The sequence below is a fragment of the Phycodurus eques genome, chromosome 12 (genome assembly GCF_024500275.1).
Source record: "Phycodurus eques isolate BA_2022a chromosome 12, UOR_Pequ_1.1, whole genome shotgun sequence".
In the NCBI taxonomy this organism is placed as follows: Eukaryota; Metazoa; Chordata; class Actinopteri; order Syngnathiformes; family Syngnathidae; genus Phycodurus; species Phycodurus eques.
In genome coordinates this window covers 19,172,486-19,192,353 of record NC_084536.1, presented here as the reverse complement: position 1 = coordinate 19,192,353, position 19,868 = coordinate 19,172,486, and the positions used below count along the sequence as shown (strand labels likewise).

Sequence of the window (19,868 nt, the reverse complement as noted above, 5' to 3'; positions counted from 1 at the left end):
AGAGCAGTTTGCACCAAGCCGGTATGTCAGCGCAGCGAGGGTGTGCCTTTGCGATGCGCTTGGCGGAGTGAGTGTTTGGTGTCAGAAAGTCTGTCCAAACTTATGCCCACTGGGACCATGTCAAATCTCTGCACATCTTCTACATATAGAGATGTCTCCAAGCAAGACTATTACGGCACTTTTATAGGGAATGAGAGGAGCTGCTTCAATTGGACGGGAATGAAGTCGGCTGTGACAACAGCGCAGACGTTCCACTTTTAAATGCGCTGGGAGTACGCTGGTCCACGAAATAACCAAAATGGGGTCTATCTTTGAAGAGTTATGCCAAGTGTAGTGCTGGATTAGCGCTAGTCATGAAAATAGAACCCATAGAGTTAAACCAACATTTTGGGGCAAATATATAGTATGCTGTAATTAAACACTCAGTCAGACAATAATCAGACTGTCACAAATGCGTGACATCACCATAACATGTTTGAAGTTAGCACACCTCACTAGACCTCATTTAAGGTAGCAGCAAAAAAAATAACTGCCTGTTTTCTTTTTTCATTTGGCTTTTTCTCTTTTTTTTTCTGAAAGGACAGAGGTAAGCGTGAAGTAAGCAGATTCCAATTTTTAGAGATGTAAACGGACATCAGGACGCCACTAGCATCATGTAATTTCCATTAGAAAGTAGAATGTGATCCATGCAGTCGCTTAATGTTTTCCAGTTTGTCTTTTAACACCTCCATCCTTTTCTTATGTCTGACACCAATACTGTTACATGATCAAGAAAGCTGCGAGCATTAATTCAAACAGATATCATCGCGTAAATTCTGAGCTTCTTTGTGTGTTTCTACTTGTCGGGGTTCAGCCAAAGTTCAGGCCTCAATCCAATCCGAGGGGAACGGATTGCCACCAGTCTTCTCTAAACCTGACCCACTTTTGCTATCGCTGTTTGCTGCTTTCAATAGCTGGATTAAGTCTATCCACAGTGTGTATATGTGTGTGTCTGTATATGTGTTGAGTGCGCACCCGCAATTCTACCAGTGTGACTAACAAGCTTGGCAGTTTCATTTCGACGGACTGAGACACCTACTGCTAGTTAAAGCCTTTTGTGCCCCGGGGTCATTTGCTCCATCCCTGCACTGCTGCTGCACATATGGAAGGATAGGGTGAGGAAGAGTCCAGTGCCTTCTACTTATATGTAGGCCAAATCTCATTCTCTTAACAAATGGAACACATTCAAATAGACTTATTAATATTAAAATAAAAACAAGGGAAGACATATTTGGTATGTTGTGTTGTGACCTTAACCAACCATCACGTCAACAATCAAAATTTGCTTTCGCAAAACTACTGCCAAATTTTAATTTGCTATTTATTTTGTGAAGAGACGACACGGACATATTGTTCAGCTTTGAGGCATAAAGTAAAAATCTCTATTGCAGATGATATATGTACAGTAAATGCCACAGTTTTGTAGTCTGCTGGACTGTTGAGGGCACAGTCACTCATCTGACTTTTGACTATTTTAAGTGTCTTAAGTTAGTATTAGTCAAAATCTTAGAAATCAAGCTCTGTTATAACCATGTCACGACAAACCTTTGGCAATCTTGTGTTGGATAGTATTTAAAATCAAAACGGTGTTCTTGATTTTACATGACTAAATAATCCCTGAAACTGAAAGAACGTGTTGAGGGTTTCAATTAATTGTGTTCCAGTGCTGGGAGTAAATGTAACACACAAAAAAATTAAATCCATTAAATCCGTTGGTATGCATTGTTCTGCTTCACTGTGAATTCACTGACTTTGGATTTTGCATCGTCTTACCGTACCATACTTACAATATTGGACGAAACAGACGTCAATCATTATAGCAGGACCAGTCAAGATGTCAATCCGTGTGTCTCCAAGTTAATCTTTACATATATCAGCAGAGATTACAATCAAGTTTACATTTATAGGAGTGCATAAAGGTTCTTAGTTATATATGCTAAATATTTGATTATTTGCAAGTAGCCCATGGCAAAAGCCTATCAAACTGACATTTTCTTTTTATCTGTGCCTGTAAAAACAAAAAATGTTGGATTTTGTGAGAAAGTAGTTGTCATTATCTTGTTAAAGTCATCTGTGTATCATAGTTCAATTTTATTTCAGAATTCCATAGTTGTTTTGGTAAATGTAACTCAGTCAGAGACGTGTGCTGTAACTCATTTTAAATGGGAGTAGGCTAACTAGTAAAATGCATTTTTTTTGTAACTTGCTCAACACTGCTGAGTACATATGACATTTTTTTGTGACAGTATAAAACGAGAAAAAAGTCAAAAGCAGCCTTTGGCTGATGTAGAGGTGTTTCATCCTAAATGGAGTCCAGAAATAGCACTGTACGGTCCACTTTTATTATGATCAATAATAGTAATGCATTATTATTATTACTATTCTTATTATTATTATATAAGAATAAAAAAATAACTGATAACAATAATTTACTTGCATTTCAATTAGTGTGGTATACTGTAAAATGTTAAGGTATGACAATTTAATGAAAAAGAAGTTTAAAAAAATAAGATGAGGACGTAGTTTACCCGATAGGTAACTGAGTCATCTTCTGATACACCATCGCTAACCTCGTACTAATGAGGGCTGCCCATAAATCATTCATCGCTACATAGCAGAGCAAACATGTTCATGAACGCTTCAATTACTGACTACAAGTCTACGTTATATCTGCGAGCTAAGCAAGCTACCATGGAGACAAATTCCAGTCATCGGTGATGCTGACCCCCCAATAACCCCTGTTTTTCTCTTGATTTTTAATCAGTGTAGCAGCTGTCTCAGCTCCCAAAGTGGGCTTTCATTTATGACAAGTCTTCTCCTCGTTTCAGGCCTATGATATTCTATCTGGGCCACGATGAGATACACATATACTTTAATGACTAATTCAGTCCTTTGGCTGATGTTCTAAAATAGATCACACACACACACACACGAATGCAACAGAGAAGATGGAAATCAGTTGAAATGTTGCAGCATCTGACAGGACTATCCTTGAGGAGAGAAAAAAAATGCAAAACATCAGAAGGTGTCACATGCTTTTGTTTCGAGAGTGAGAGAGTATGCCATGTCGAGAGAGGCAGAAGCTGTATGAATGTATGTATGCAGGGTGCTGCTACGCTGGGGAATATTTTTCCCACTGTCTTTGATCACTTTTCAGCTTTGAAGTAACTCTCAGTGAAGGCAGAAATAAGCCAAGCAGAAGTCACAGAAAGTTCACGCCGCAACTAGGACTCTCAAAATCGGCAATTTACATAATTTATTCTTTAAACAATTAAAATGAAAAAAGATGAAGAGATCTCTAGGTGCCCAACAAACCCGCCTCCCTGCTTGACAAGCCCAATTAAATACTCTTCACATTTGTTCTCAATTACAGCTTCAAGAGCGACAACATGAGAGCCTCTAATGCTTATCAAGTGACTGATTTAAAGATAAACAGTGGATGGTAAAGCACCACAAAGCTGAATTTATGTAATTGAAACTGAACTCTGTAAAGTGTATACATTATAATCATTAGTATTGATTGACACCGTCAGATATTAATTTAACAACACAGTATGTACATTATTCTATTGAAGTAATTACAAAATCTGGATGTCATCACATTAAGAAAAACAGCAGAACCTGCAAATATTCATTATGATACATACAAATTCTTTAAAAGACTTAATTAAAACTCAATGCTCTAATTAATATCAGTATTTTTTTCTCCCAAAATATAGTATAATATACCTGACCTCTGTTTGAACCTGATGCTGATTAGTTCAAATCTCACATTACTCAATCTGTTTTTTTTTTTTTTTCTTTCCTTAAAACTGTGAAACCGCCAGTGGCACAACACAACATCACAGAAACGCTGCCAATTTGCATGCAAAAGAAACTGGATTGACGGCCATTGCATCATACAGAATTAAAGAGGTGGAGGTATTAAAGCCACACTTCAGAAACATTCCAGTGAATACTTTTGTATGACATTGCTGGATTTTAGTAAAACAAAATGTTTTCTTCCCTTGTACCAAACTTGAACACTGCTTACAACAATAAATGCTATTTATGTGGCATGATGGCAGCTAGCTAATTTGCATAGGCTTTTAGAGCAGAACAAAGGCAGAATACAGGGCAGCTGCCGGGGAAAAGATATTGATTTAGCAGTGGTGTTATAGACTGGTGCTTCTTTTTGTACATTTTGTACAAATTGTGTCTTACCAGAAATTCTTGTAGTGGTTTTTAGCAGTTTAGTGCTTAGATGTCATGAGTACATCAAGTTGAAAAACAACCTCAGTTCCATTATACTCAATTTATGCATTTATGCACTTGGTGTGCTGTGAAATCTTTTTATTGATAATTTGAATTCTAAGCTTTTTATAAGGTAAAGGTGCTCTTACTTTGCCCTCTCACTTCTTTTGTGGATGTTTCACTGATCCAAATGTGGGGTTTAAAGACATCCTCTTTTCGCAGACCTAAAATAAAAAGCATCTCGGTGGGCTTTTCATTACCACAGTTGGCATGCATTCCTTTATTGTGCTGTGACATGCATTTCTTTTTAGTTTCCACCTACTTGTACGATTTATGCACAAACTCTGGAGCATCAATCCATCATCTGTATAATTACACGTGGAATAACCCCACCTAACCACTGGTTTACATTTATCGTTGGACAAAGATTGCATTTCACCTATTGGCAAATAGGGTATCATATTTTGTTTACATATCAGGCCTGATTGGGATCTGAAGTTATTGTATGCATTGCATTTTCTTTTCTGTTTACATTGCCATTACAGCATATCTGAACAGGGCTACATGGGAAGAAACTAAACTAAAACCTAAATTGAATTGGGTGTCTTAAAGGGGAACGAAGATGTCAAAACCTTCTGTTGTATTTTAAATCTTCATTTAGTCTTTATTAGCTGCTGTTTGCTTAAATCTTTGAAGTATAATCTAAAACATATGTTCTGGGGGCTGCCATTTTTAGGTCATTTCACTATTGCAATTGTGAATTTGCAAGAATGTGAACGCTACGTATTTGATTTCATCACATGCACAAAAGGTAAATACACCATGATCATACTGTAAATGTCAATCTAAATGTACATAACGATGTCATCTTTTAACGGCAGTACTCTCTCTAGTCTTTGACAGAGATGCTCCCAACTATTTACACGCGGCAAGAGAATATTGTGACAAAATGCATCTTTGGCAAAACACACCAGAAGGGCAAGATACAAAAGGACCATGATTTTGTGCAGTCTACTTTTTAATTGTACAATATTTTTATCTTTAGCAATGAAAAATAAATAATTCTTGTTGCGGAAAAGATGATTTAGCCATATGACATTTGTTGTTTTAGCACTGTTGATTTATGAAAAGTGTTGCCATACACATAATCAGAATACTCATGACGCTTTGTTGAATGCAAACAGCCAGAGTAACATAATGTCGTCTTTTAATGGCAGTACTCTCTCCCGTCTTTGACAGAGATGCTCCAACTATTTACATGGGCCATTACTGAAGCCGCATCAGAGTACCCGAGTTGGTACACTGAGCTGAATGACAAGTCAGGGGAAATACAGCATACATAATCAAAGAGCTCTCAATTACACTCTTTGTCATCACCGCAGAAGCAAATGCTAATGCAGCCACTGCAGAGACAACAAACAAAAAGCTTTGCATTAAAATTCTTGTCATACTGTAAGATTTGCATTCATGAAAGTAGCAGGGTAATTTCTAAACCTCCACTAAATGACTGGTAATTTACAAATATGCTCATGTGATGACAAATATTCTCATTTAATAATGTTTGGAAAGCAATGAATAGACAGGCAGAGAACATCTGAGCGGAAATAAACACATCAGGACAAAGAAAATAAATGCAAAACTCTGAGTGTGTTTACGCAGCATGAAGAGGTTGGTTTGTCTGCTACCTGATAATATACAATCATCATCTCCTCTCTCTTCCTCGCTGCTAATTAAGTCTGAAGGGCCACGGTTGTTAAACTAAAGGTTTCCTTTGGAAAATGTCACAGTGTGTGTGTGTGTGTGTGTCTGCAGTGTGACCTGTGAATAACCATCTCTTTTGCTCCCCACCACACCCACATGCTTTGTTTCTTTGCTAGAATGTCTATTATGATACCTAAGCGGTAGTTCTCATTTTACTTCCAAGTTTTTTTGGACTCTTTTTGTGTTGTTGATCATTTTGCTGCAGGTTGCTTTGACATCTGTGTGTATGATATGATGTATCTTCCTGCCACTATTTACCAGAGCGTGTGTGTACGTGTGTGCATGCCCACGTGCACGTATGACAATTCTCATCAGGAGGTTTGACATCTTGGTCGATGTGTGACGTAATTACCCGACTGTCTACATGCAGTAAATAGGGGGGTCCAAATCTCTTTTGAATGTACAGTGCCGGTCAAGAGTTTAGACATTTTAGACATTTTCTCACGTTAGTACTGAGAATGTACAGTATGTGCAAACTTTTAAAGGGCACTGTTAGTACTGATACGGTACTAACACTCCTGTTATCTTATGCTTGATGAGGCTAATTCATGAAAGTACTCTATAGTTCACAGGGTAGGTTTTTAATGTAAAATGCCTTGTTTAAAACAGCTAGTGGTGGCCTAAAACCTTTGCACTGTACTTTATTTGAGCAAAGATTGAGTCGATTAATATTGACATTTCACAGGATAATTGTTTTCACACCACTGAAAACTTGCTGTGACGTCTTCCTTAAGGACCTACTAACATCCAGTCTCAACACGGCAATATCAAACACAGTGAGAAAATGAACACATTACAGTGCTGGGTTGAATGAAGGAAGGCCGAATGGAGGGCAGTAATTCTTCATAATAAATTGCATTATGGTAAATAAAATATTATCCTCAAAGCACATTACATGTGTATACGTCTAACATTTACATTACTTATTGTAACCTCGATTAGATGAGTGGAGATTAGCTGATAATGGGCAAGCATTTAAGAAGGAAATAATTATCAGCCCTTTTCAACTAATTTACTTGCTCCATTGCAGCCTAGCAATTAGTAAATGGCATTATCCTACATCAAATGGGAACACACTTTGATAAATCACTGCTACAAAAACAACAATACAACTATGAAACATATGGTTTTAATAGTCTGCGTATTTGGAAGTATGATATTTACAAACACGTGAAATGTTTTACCTGCTCACAAATAGACATTAGGATTGCACTATTCACCAGACTGGATCATGGATATCATTATTAATATTAGTTTATTACTACCTAATTAGTAGTTTTAATTCACAAACCTGTAATGTTGCTCCTTAAGCAGAAATAGCACTTAAAGAAGGTTACAAACACAACTTTAAAATATTGACAAATATTGTTTTCCTGGTTCTGTACTTTCAGCAATGAACATGGCTTGCAATTCACTTGCTGAGCTTGGGGAAAAATGCCATCAGCTAACTTAGATTCCCAAATGTGTTACTCATTGACGGACAGAAGATGGATAGAAGGCATAGTATAGGGCACACCAATTAATGTATCGGCATTGGATATCTAATCACGTTGCCATTACTCATTACTGTAGATGTCACAGCATGATGTTTAATATTTTTTTGCAAACATGCAATTTAAAACAAGTATTTGATTTTATAGTACAATATTGTGTTTATATAAATAAAAAAATCAACACATAGGAATGCATGCAGTTGGGAATAATAAGGAGCAGATGGTGGAGCTATACCACGTTATTATCATCTGTAGAATAAACAACATGCTTAAAAAGACAACTCAAACACAAACAGAAGACCATCTGCTTTACCCTCAATAGAGTCTTCATTTACTAGGACTTAACATATTTTGACACTTGGCTATTGTATGTATGTGTACATTTTCCAGATCTAACAGCACTTTTAACTTGGCTTTACACGATCAGGATTTTTGGGGCTGATCACCGATCAGCAAGTTTAAAAAAACGTTAACCGATCATCAATCCAATCACATGATGGAGCAATGTGTCTATTTACATGACACATTGACATGTATATACTTGTGTACTGTATGGCTTGTTCATTTAATATATTTACTTGTGTACTGTATACTGAGTACTGCATCTTCGAATTTATTCTCTTGCATTTCAGACAAAACATCAATGACCTCTAATTCAAGGATTGGCCACTGACATAACTTTAGTCAAAATATACATTACAACATGACAGAAATAATGGGTTCTCACTTACTGTAATTAAATTACTTTATTGCAATTAAATTACTTTAATAAATACTATTAATACCATGTTTACTCTAACTTTCTCACTGTCCCGGCTATATAGACAGGTGTTGTCCAGAGTTTTGCGTTGGTTTGGCTTGTCCTTAACCAACCCCCCCCCCCCCCCCACGTTGCATTGCTTGATGCATTCTCCTCCTCGTGTACATTCTTCAGGTGCCCAATCAAATTTGGTGTGTTGAAGCATTTAGTTGACGTTCCCCACGACGTACTTCAGTTGTGCACTGACTGCAAATAACTTACGTGTTGTTTGTCTGAGACACCGCAAAATAGTCCCACACCGATGAAGTATTTTTTCACCGACAAGACTGAAAATGTTTTATTAGCCATCAGATAGTTACAGTACTGCCCCACAAGAAATGTGACAAGGCTAAATATAAACTAGCTTTTGGATTCATACCCAATGGCAACGCGGGGTTAAATGTCTTATGCGGAGCCGATCGATGACGTCATTGATCGGATCGGCGAATTATCACATAATCATCACATAATTATCACATAAAATGCTACTTATCAGCCGATACTGATCAGATCGGCGTAAAGTCTACTTTTAACGAACAATGTCTTGATTGCAATGCTGCTCTGTGAAAACTGTAACCAGTGCCACATGATTAATCATTAAGAACTGTAGAAGCACATCTGGTTAAACACATTTTACAAATGAACACAAAGGGCACCTCTAGTGTTATTGGGTTGTAATTTATTTTAAATTTAGCCCAACAAATTTGAAACTCGATGATGGCCCTTATAACAATGTAAACAATGGACTGTATAATACAAGCCAGGGTATGGCGAAATTAGTTGCTTTGGAACACTCCGAGGACAAACTGGTTATCTTATGGTACTTATGCAAATCAGGATGGCAAAGGTTTGTGTTCTGAATACCGTTCTCGTTATATGCAATGATATGCAACTACACTGCATCATAATGCCAGGCCATGAAATTAGGAATTTTGGTAATTCTGATGAAAAACTCTCAGTAGACCTTGATGAATGTGTCTCTTTTGTGCCAGAGATAATCCAAAAATCATATAACACAGCTGGGGATCAAACTGCTACCAAGTCAGTGTGGGTAATTTGCAAGCAGCAAAGTAGCCCCTGGTGCAGCAGGTGGCATGCACGGTACAGATGCCTGATCACGCCCAAACATAGAAACCGATTCATCCCAAGAGAAAACAAATAAATTGAAAATCCAGACATTATAGAAATCCAGAGACAGATTTTACAGACAGCATTTAAAATCCAAGTATACCGGTAATTGGCTAGATTAAATGGCCAGTAAATGGATGGATGGATGGATGGATGGATAGATAGATAGATAGATAGATAGATAGATAGATAGAAGACAGACAGACAGATAGATCGATAGACATATAGAGATAGATATCAGGAAAATTCTCCAGCCCTTACTATTAACCCTGCACATGGCCAAAATTACTTTAGATCTCATCTTAATCTCCAGAGGGTAAGCAGCAAGCAATAAGAGGGAGGCAAAGAAATTAATTAATTAAGTGACAAGAGCTGAAATACAAACAAACAAAAGAAATCTGGAGGTAAGGAAAAATAGTTTACCCATATAAAAAAAAAACACAAATATCCAATGACACGGATAGCTTTCTTTCAAGTGTATTAAGTGGATGGATATACAGTATAGCCCTTTGGTTACATCATTGATCCAAACTATTCATCTAAATAACTAATTCCTCGTATAATAAATTGAGTGTCTGGCCAGGTTATGATACTATACTGCATAAATTATCACATAATTGATCCATTTTCTATACCGCTTATCCTCATTAGGATCACGGGTGTGCTGTAGCCTATCCCACAATTCAAAGATATTTATATAAATATTGTGAGCTTTCTTGATCAGCAATTCGTGTTTTTGTTTTTTGTGTGTGACAAGAAGGTTAATAAACTTACCAATGCAGGAGCCGTCGACCTCCTCATACCCGACACTGCAGACGCATCTTCCCAGGGGGACTAACCAGTCACCGTCAGCCCCACAGAAGAGCTTGGGTGTGTCCCTTTCTTCCGCATGGTCTATACATGCCCCCCTCACCTCCACCAATGAGGATGAGTCCACCCGAGGCACCGTGTCTGGAAACGAGGCCAGGTTTCTCAGAGTGAATGGACATTTCTTGTAGTAGACTCTCACTGAGACCAGAGCAATGCAGGCCCCAATGTCCTGGAATGCAAGATAGAAGCCATTCTTGGTCATGGGTCCCACCTCGCGCACCTCAGTGTTGAGCTTCAAAATGCGATCTCCAAGATCCATCTGAGTAAAGCTCTCATCTGCGGCGATGGTGTCGATCTTGGTGTACTGAGCAGGTTTGAATTTTACACTGTGTGCCTCATCAGTCTCATGATAGAAGAGGTTGAAGGTCTCCTTGCACGTGCCTGACACCCAAGGGATGGAGTTGCAGTCACGTAAGGTGAAGCGAAGCTCCACATAGATTTTTTGGGCTGCTTGTCGAGAAACCCAGTTGGATCGAAGCCAGTTGTTCTGGTTGGGCTCCATCACATTGCACACCTGAAAGGTATGAATGGGCCGATTGTGCTCGTCCATCTCTGTGATGGCATCCCACTATTTCAAGGATATGAAAGGGTTGGGGATTGAAGAAAAAACACAAAGAAAAACAATACAAATTTAAATGACTTGAGTTTAAATGCAAAACATCCTCACGTCACGTGGGGATAAAACGAGTTGTTGACAAGTTGTCCTATGAGCTGATGATGACACTAATTGAGATCATTAGGTAATATTTGCCTTTGCATATCATCACTGTCGGGTGTAAACTTCCTAAATCCAAATTTGGTCAATTTCATATTTAAAAAAAAAAATCTATTCTATACTATTGTTCAGTCACCATGTGTGTCTGCTATTTTTACAAATTATTGCTCAATCTTAAGTGTTGAAAATGGCTTGCTCTCTTTGATGATGCAATGCCAATGGCTCAAAAAACATGCAATTTTTTTGGTTTCCTAAAAAGTGATGGTTTCGGAGATGCGAGGATTCCACCGAATGCTGTTCATAATCCCTAGATCAATCATCAAACAACATGGTTTTATTTTTGCTTCGCTTCGTTGGAGTTTCCAAAAAATCCCTATGGAATCCTCTTTATTTGCCAAGTATGTCAAAAACACACAAGGAATTTGTCTCTGGTAGTTGGAGACAGGCGGCACGGTGGAGGACTGGTTAGAGCGTCTGCCTCACAGTTCTGAGGACTAGCGTTTAATTGACAACTCTAGATTGCCCGTAGGTGTGAATGCGAGTGTGAATGGTTGTTTGTTTGTATGTGCCCTGCGATTGGCTGGCAACCAGTTCAGGGTGTACCCCGCCTCCTGCCCGATGATAGCTGGGATAGGCTCCAGCACGCCCGCGACCCTAGTGAGGAGAAGTGGCTTAGAATATGGATGGATAGTTGGAGCCACTCTAGTACAACTGTAGACAGCCATTTTGAGAAAAAAATACTGAAAAATAAAAACACATTATGGAGAGTCTCTTAGCAAGAAAAGGTTACCAGTATTCTGGTAATGTTGATACAATTACAGTTGTGCAAATGATGCAGAGTCCTCTAGCAATATAATGGCAAGAGGGAACAAAATGTTGGAATATCTCCTTGTTTTGGTTTGCACTGATCGATAGCACCTACCTCAGGGAAGGATTTGGAAGAGGTGGTGACCATGACACTATTTGTCATGAGCAGCTAGTTAACTTGTAAATATATGTTATTGTATGCACGATTAAGTCCAAACTACGTGCAGAATGTAGATAAACTGTAGTTTTGTGTCAAGTAGCCCTAAGTAGTGCTGTGCAGTTAAGGAACTCAAATCAAAAGCCTCTACAAACAAAACTGCCTGCAACAATCCAGTTTGAAATATATTATAGCCAATAAAACAAATTTTTATAAGGTTCTCTTCTTAACATGATTATGAACAGACACTAAAAAACAGAGAAGCTGACAGCTTATGATACATACAGTTCTATAAATGTACAAGTTGTAAGAACATTCAATACACGACAACTTTTATGATTAATACATGATCGTACCATAACATTCGATGGCCTTTAGTGATCGTTTTCCATTTGTATTTATGCTTTGCTGAGTCTCTCCACCAATTATTAAATTGAAAAAAAAATAATAACAACAACTGTCACATGACAGGCGGCACGGTGGGCGACTGGTTAGAGCGTCTGCCTCACAGTTCTGAGGTCCGGGGTTCAATCCCCGGCCCCGCCTGTGTGGAGTTTGCATGTTCTCCCCGTCCATGCGTGGCTTTTATCCGGGCATAAAAACATGCGTGGTAGGTTAATTGATTACTCTAAATTGCCCGTAGGTGTGAATGTGAGTGCGAATGGTTGTTTGCACTCCCGCGACCCTTGTGAGGATAAGCAGGACACATGACATAAAATACAAGGCAGATGATCCTCTCTGTCACCTGAGCAATAATTCACGTTTTCACTTTGTCAAATATTTTCAAATCAATGCAGCTCCTTGTCATGACAATAACAACTATGCTAAGTGCGGAAATAAAACCTTGTGTTCTCCAGTGGTTGCTGAAGGACAACTGAGGCAGCCAGCGAACCCCTCCCCCAAACCAAAAAGCAATGCAACAATGTCAGACGGACTCCTTAGTGACTCTCCCTTAGAAAAGTTTATTATAGTGCATCACGGCTGTGTCAGATGGTGATTGAGGATATAATCTATTATCTTATAAAAAACTCAAGTCATACTTATCATTAGACAGCAGTCTTTAATAAAAATAAAATAGTAATTTGTTAGGCAGTTCGGTTCTCTCCCCCCTCTACCCTCTTTTCATCCGACAGTTACTGAACATAAAAGTTCTTGTAAAAAGCCTTAGCTAATGGGTAGGTCCTTAAAACCTTCAGAACATGAATTCACATTACTATACAGTACAATATACATTGAAGTCTAGTCATAATCGTGTAAAAAAGATGAAAATGTGAGTTTCTTATTCCTTGTTAGAGCACTTTCTCTACCAACTATACTTTGGTTGTTGAAATGCAAGGATTACGACATGGTGGGGTGAATGTTAAATTCTCCTCATACATGACACACAAACGACTATAAACACAAATGTATGACCTTGGATTTCAACAGCATTCCACACCAAGGCTTAATGGCATACCAAAGTTAAGTGAGTTAATATAGCAATGTTATTATGTTTGGGTTTGTCTTGGTACATAGTTTTGATTTCTAATCCATCAATTTCTCTCCTCTATCTCATCCCTGTATTCCCATAACACGTGTCAACCTGAAGCTTTCTTCTCTCAGTCTTGGTCTTTGCCATTCACATCTACCCATTAGTGTATATGTGTGTGTGTGTGTCTGTGTTGTTACTGTCACTGCGATTGAGATATCTTTATTCAACGCTAGTCTTCCTTCGTGACAGATGAAAAACTTTCAGCTTTAGAATGCACAACCAGGGAAACACCCACCCACACATACTGGTACAGTAATATGTTTTAGGGCCAAGGATGAAGAGTGAGCACTCTTTGGGGAACTTGATGTCAGCTCTGTGACTTTATGAGAAAAACAATGAGCTGTGTGTGCGTGTATGCAAGCCTGCAGACAACCACCACAATTGACTCGTATGTTCACAGTGATATTTTGCTCCCGTTTTCCACAACTCTGTTGTATTATAATTACAGCAGATGTCTCAGTAGATGGTATTTCATGTTGCAAAATATTGTAAAGCATTTTAGGTTAAAATATAAAAAACTACTCAGGTTCAAAGCAAATGTAAGACTGAACAGAATATTGTGTAATATAGTTGAGGATCCCTAAAGTTCTTTCAAAATCCATCCATCCATCCATCCATCCATCCATCCATTTTCTGAGCCGCTTCTCCTCACTAGGGTCGCGGGAGTGCTGGAGTCTATCCCAGCTGTCATCGGGCAGGAGGCGGGGTACACCCTGAACTGGTTGCCAGCCAATCGCTGGGCACATAGACACAAACAACCATTCGCACTCACAGTCATGCCTACGGGCAATTTAGAGTCTCCAATTAATGCATGTTTTTGGGATGTGGGAGGAAACCGGAGTGCCCGGAGAAAACCCACGCAGGCACGGGGAGAACATGCAAACTCCACACAGGCGGGGACGGGGATTGAACCCCGCCCCTCAGAACTGTGAGGCTGACGCTCGAACCAGTCGGCCACCGTGCCGCCTCTTTCAAAATCGTTGTTTGTTAATAAATTACATTATAACAATCCTAAGGGTCCATGACTGACAGGGGCCCAAGAAAACAGTACAATATATTCAATTTGTGGCTTTGGCATAGAGGGACCCAAAGTGAGATGTCTCAAAAACATGGAGTCTGATCCCAGTAAAGTTAAATGCACTACAGAAAGCGGTACGAAAATGAATGAATGAACAATTGATAGGCTACTGTAACTTTTATTGAAAAAGTATTTCAAGACATCTCTGATGTCATTTCATCGCAAAACCAGACAACTCCAAGAAAGTCCAAAATGATCACATATCTATAAAATCACACAGAAATAAAGAAATAGGTGAGTGTACTAGAACTACTGTCTCTTGAACTAACCCCCTAAGACACGAACGTTCGGGGGTGAGGTGTGGTTTTCCAAGTCCCCACTTCACGGTGTGATCTACTCCCAAGCCAACTTTACATCATCCGCCTGCGGAGGTCTGCTTGCAGTTCCCCATAAACATACTTTGCGCATTTCAACCTTCCGAACTTGAGCAAATCAATTTCTTCTTGGAAAAAATTTGGTTGTCTGCGATCTTCTATTTTGAGACTTTCAGTGCACAATTGGCACACCAGATTTAAAGGGAATGAGAAGAGCCGCTTTGATTGGCAGCATATGATGTCGGCTAGAAACACACCAACAGCAGTGCAGGAACTAAACGTCCATAATGGCAATGGGATGATTGTCTCTTACTATAAATGTGATGATGATATGGCACTTAGGGATACTGCTTATCAATACATCACTTTCTCCTTAGAACAAACTCACACACACACACAAATGCATGCACATACATACACAGGTTCCCACAAGCACACACACAGACGGTGTCCCACTACCTATTACAGTACACCTCTAAATCAATAATGGCAAGTGAACAGCGGCAAGCAAATGAAATCCAAAAGACCCTGTGCTCCTCTCATTCCTACATCCATCACCGTAAATGGCTAGCCAGCAGGGTGGAGCCAGAGCAGCCATCAGTCATCGCCATGGTGATCTCAAGAGTGTTCTCACAAAAGTGACACCTGGTTGGTCAAGGGCTCAGCCATCCTCCAAAGGGCACTGAAGATATAGTTGAGCTCATACTGTATGACCCTTTAATGCCTGCTAAGGTTGAACTTATATTTCAAGCTGATATTAAGTGTTTCTTTTTCGGTGTGAACCTACTGTGTTACACATGAATACACATAATTGACAAAGACAAATTTATTATTTTTAGTCTCCAATTCTATTTTGATCTTGCTGCTAAATCTAAGGAAATTATTCCCAATGGGAACACGAGCATTACAATTATGTCAAGTATTATAGGTCATGTAAGATACATTAGATTGATGACGTAATAAATCCTCCCTCTAAAAGGAAGCATTTTAGATGCAGCCCATTTATCATTTTACTTATATTTAGTGGTTGTTGAAGCATCTGCGCTCCCTTGTGTTTATTGCAAAGTAGTAATGATAGGCTTGTGCACCTGATACGAAACCAGTGTTTCTGTATCTCCTTCAAAATGGTAATGGTAAATGGAGTGCATTTATATATTGCTTTATCTACACCATCACGGTGCCCAAAGCACTTTACAGAGGCTCACATTCACCCATTCACACACACATTCATACACCAATGGGCGGCTGCTGCTATGCAAGGCGCTGCCAAGCTCACTGAGAGCAGTTTAGGGTTCAGTATGTTGACCAAGGAATCTTCTACAGTGGACACTTGGAGCTGGGACTCAAACCGCTGATTCTTTGTTTATTACACCTGCTCCACCAAATGAGCCACAGGTGTCCCAAAACCTCAATTGCTGTTGTAGTAATATAAATATACAACGACAAATTGGTTAAAAAAAGACTAAGTATTCCCTCTTGAAGCAAATAGCCACAGTGCTCAGATATGAGACAGGAGAAGAAACAGAAAAACAGATGTCTTTTGGGCTCCAGCTGAGATTCTTTCTCCATTATGGGAGGGGTGAGGGTGTGGGGGGGATTTCTTGTCTGTCCCTTTATGTTTTAGGTTGTTTCTCCCAGCAGCCCTCCTGTGTATGACTCTTGGGTAAAGACTGTTATTATTTGAACCGTGTCCCACGGGTGTCTCTTTTTCTGAGCCTTGGTTTCATGCAGAGACAATGCAGACAAGAAAAGAAACCTGAAGGCCAGACGCTGCTGAGTATGTGTCACCAGCCGAGGGCAATGAGCAAGACCACCTATCAAGATGCTATTGATTCCTACATTGCAAAACTATTCAACTCAATATTAATTGGCCTTGAAGCTTCACAATACGTAGTTAAAAGGATTTGTAGTATGACTGCAAAAGCAAGCCACCAAGGTCCTCTTTCATAGTTAACAGTGGCATAGAGACTTTGCTAGACAGGGAAGATGTTTGATTGAGACCTTGTGTCTGTGTTGTGCACTTGATTATCCATCCATCCATTTTCTGAGCCGCTTCTCCTCACTAGGGTCGCGGGCGTGCTGGAGTCTCTCCCAGCTATCATCGGGCAGGAGGCGGGGTACACCCTGAACTGGTTGCCAGCCAATCGCAGGGCACATATAAACAAACAACCATTCGCACTCACATTCACACCTATGGGCAATTTAGAGTTGTAAATTAACCTACCATGCATGTTTTTGGGATGTGGGAGGAAACCGGAGTGCCGGAGAAAACCCACGCAGGCATGGGGAGAACACGCAAACTCCACACAGGCCGGGCAGGTGATTGAACCCCAGTCCTCAGAACTGTGAGGCAGACGCTCTAACCAGTCGGTCACCTTGCCGCGCACTTGATTATAATCACATTAAATAATTATCCTATTTAGTGCTGTGTTCACGCCTACATTATCATCTAGAAAGGATAAAAAATATATTATAGCTTTGGGGGACTAATATTGTGGTTTTAAAAAAATGGGTTGCTTGCTTGCTGGGCATTTGAGCTTTTTTCGGGTGTGGCGTGTTTGGGTGTTTGAGGCACCCCAAAAAATTGCCTTGACAAGAAAGCCAGAGTACCTGGAGAAATAAGAGAACATTTATAAAATCAGAATCATCTTTATTTTCCAATTATGGCAAAAACACACAAGGAATTTGTCTCCGGTAGTTGGAGCCGCTCTTGTACGACAACAGACAGCCATTTGACAGAAAATAACTTTGAAACATAAAAACGCCGCATGGAGAGTCACTGAGAAATTAAAGGTTACCGGTAATGCCGCTAATTTTATTTATTTTTTTGACTATTGTGAGTGGTCCAAGTGGTTTGGTCACCCTATCATTCACCCAAAATTATTCACTTATAGTCATACAACCCCCTTATGTGGCTTCATAGCTGGTAAACTGTCCCAGGCTGAAAAAACTCCCTCGTAACATTCATTCAACTCATTTCACTCTTCCAGCAAAATCACAACTAGTTAAAACATGATTCTTGTCACCATTTTTTTAATCTCATCTGACTAAATGGTGATGCGCAATTCATTTCCACTCCAACTGAGTGACTCCTCATCTGAACGGATACAGACAAGAGACCTTTCGCCCTGCCCACTGTCCGCCCACCACCAGCTTTGAGAAAATATGCGTGGGAAAATGGGAAGGAAGAGCTCGTTGTTTTACATATCTATTTTTGCCAGCGATGCAGAGGCAAGAATGTCAATGTGTGCTCAGAAACCTCTGACTGATGTGAGATCAAAGTGATGGCTGCACACAGTGGTGCAACACACACACAGTTGAGGAACGGGTGCAACTATACAGTTTAGATAAAACCAGGCCTCCCAGGTATAGGAAAGCATGCTGCACAAACACACGCAGGCAATACAGAACATTTATTAAAAGTTGAGTTGTCCTTTTTTTGTATATTCCAAACAAAAAGGTATCCATATATCTTAAAATGTTCCTTGGGGCCTTTTGTGAATGTTAATGGTGTTGGCATTTTAAAAAATAAGAAAACCTGATATGAGACTACTACTTCCTGTAGCACCAGTACCCTGCAGCAGACCTTTAAAAAGCGTTTATGTACAGTAGATCTTCAAATCAACTCGCAAGTGAAGTCAAACACTAGAGTCAATGATGAAGATAACTTCAGCATCCTAAGGTCTTGAAAAGGTCATTGTTTTCTCATTCTCTCTCTCATTTCCTCCAAAACCTAAATAATTTCAATTTAATTGGACAAAAAATATTTATAGTCAAAACTGTTCTTTTGACTGTGCTACACCCAAAACCTTTATAAGAAAAGCAAACACTGTAACTGACCCTGTTACAATTTTTCCAATTGCACCTTTCCCTCTTTTCAAATCACACCATATCAGCATTTAACGTTCGATTCGACATACTATCTTTAAAGACACAGTGTGTCCTGTGCATCGTTGTTTAAGGGTCAGCTCATTATATATCTTCAGTGCGCACCTGAATTCAGCGCAGCTTTGAAAGGACAATCCAAACAAATTCACAGCGTACCGGCTTTGTGCTTTCACTACCTGCCACTCAGTGTTGAGAGGAGGCTGTCAGAGAGAAGGCAAGAGATGGGATGAAAACAAAGAAAAAAAGATGACGGGGAGGTGGCAGACAAATAAGGACAGAGATTCAAAGATAAGTGGGCACTGAAGGAAACCAAAGACTCCACTGTCATTGTATGAAAAGCCTAAGAGGAAATAATTATACAAGAAAAAACAAATTTATAAAATTATGTAATTGTAAAAACTGTGAGAGCCTTTAAGAAGGAAATAGCTGAAGTGCAATGGTTACATTCAACAGTACTACTTGAATTTAATTTAAAGCAAAGGTAAAAATCGATACTGAACATAAACAAAAGCACACACCCAAAAAATATCATATTTTGTTCTAAAATCAAGCAATTTCACATATCTTCTGAGAATTCCCTTATTATATTAAGCAGTAGAGGAGTTAGGCAGAAGACAAATCTCTTCTCCTTATTTCTTTCAAGCTTTTTTGGAAATAAATGTCCCCGCGGTGCTTTTGTAAGTCTTTAAACCAAGTTGAACTAGGTACTTTGACAGATTTTACCACTGCAGACATTCTTTAAAGCAAGCTAGAGTGGATGGAGGGATCTATTAAATTGAATACCAGTACTCTTGGTTCTAGGCACTCAAACTACTCAAACGGCAATAAAACCATAACGCTGCCCACAGTGAGAAAATTCACATTGAAGAGTAACAGCTTCGGCGGCACGGTGGCCGACTGGTTAGAGCGTCGGCCTCACAGTTCTGATGAGCGGGGTTCAATCCACAACCCCGCATGTGTGGAGTTTGCATGTTCTCCCCGTGCCTGTGTGAGTTTTCTCCGGGCACTCCGGTTTCCTCCCACATCCCCAAAACATGCATTAATTGGACACTCTA

General features: G+C 39.4%; 1 protein-coding gene across 2 annotated transcripts in view; it reads right to left on the bottom strand.

Moving 5' to 3' along the window:
- LOC133410320 (ephrin type-A receptor 6-like) overlaps positions 1–19,868 on the bottom strand; it is a 136,545-nt gene that overhangs the window by 97,668 nt on the left and 19,009 nt on the right. For both annotated transcript variants that reach the window (XM_061691325.1, XM_061691326.1), the window contains exon 3: positions 10,228–10,891. In XM_061691325.1, coding sequence (XP_061547309.1) covers positions 10,228–10,891 — 664 coding nt within the window. The remainder of the gene's footprint in view (positions 1–10,227; positions 10,892–19,868) is intronic.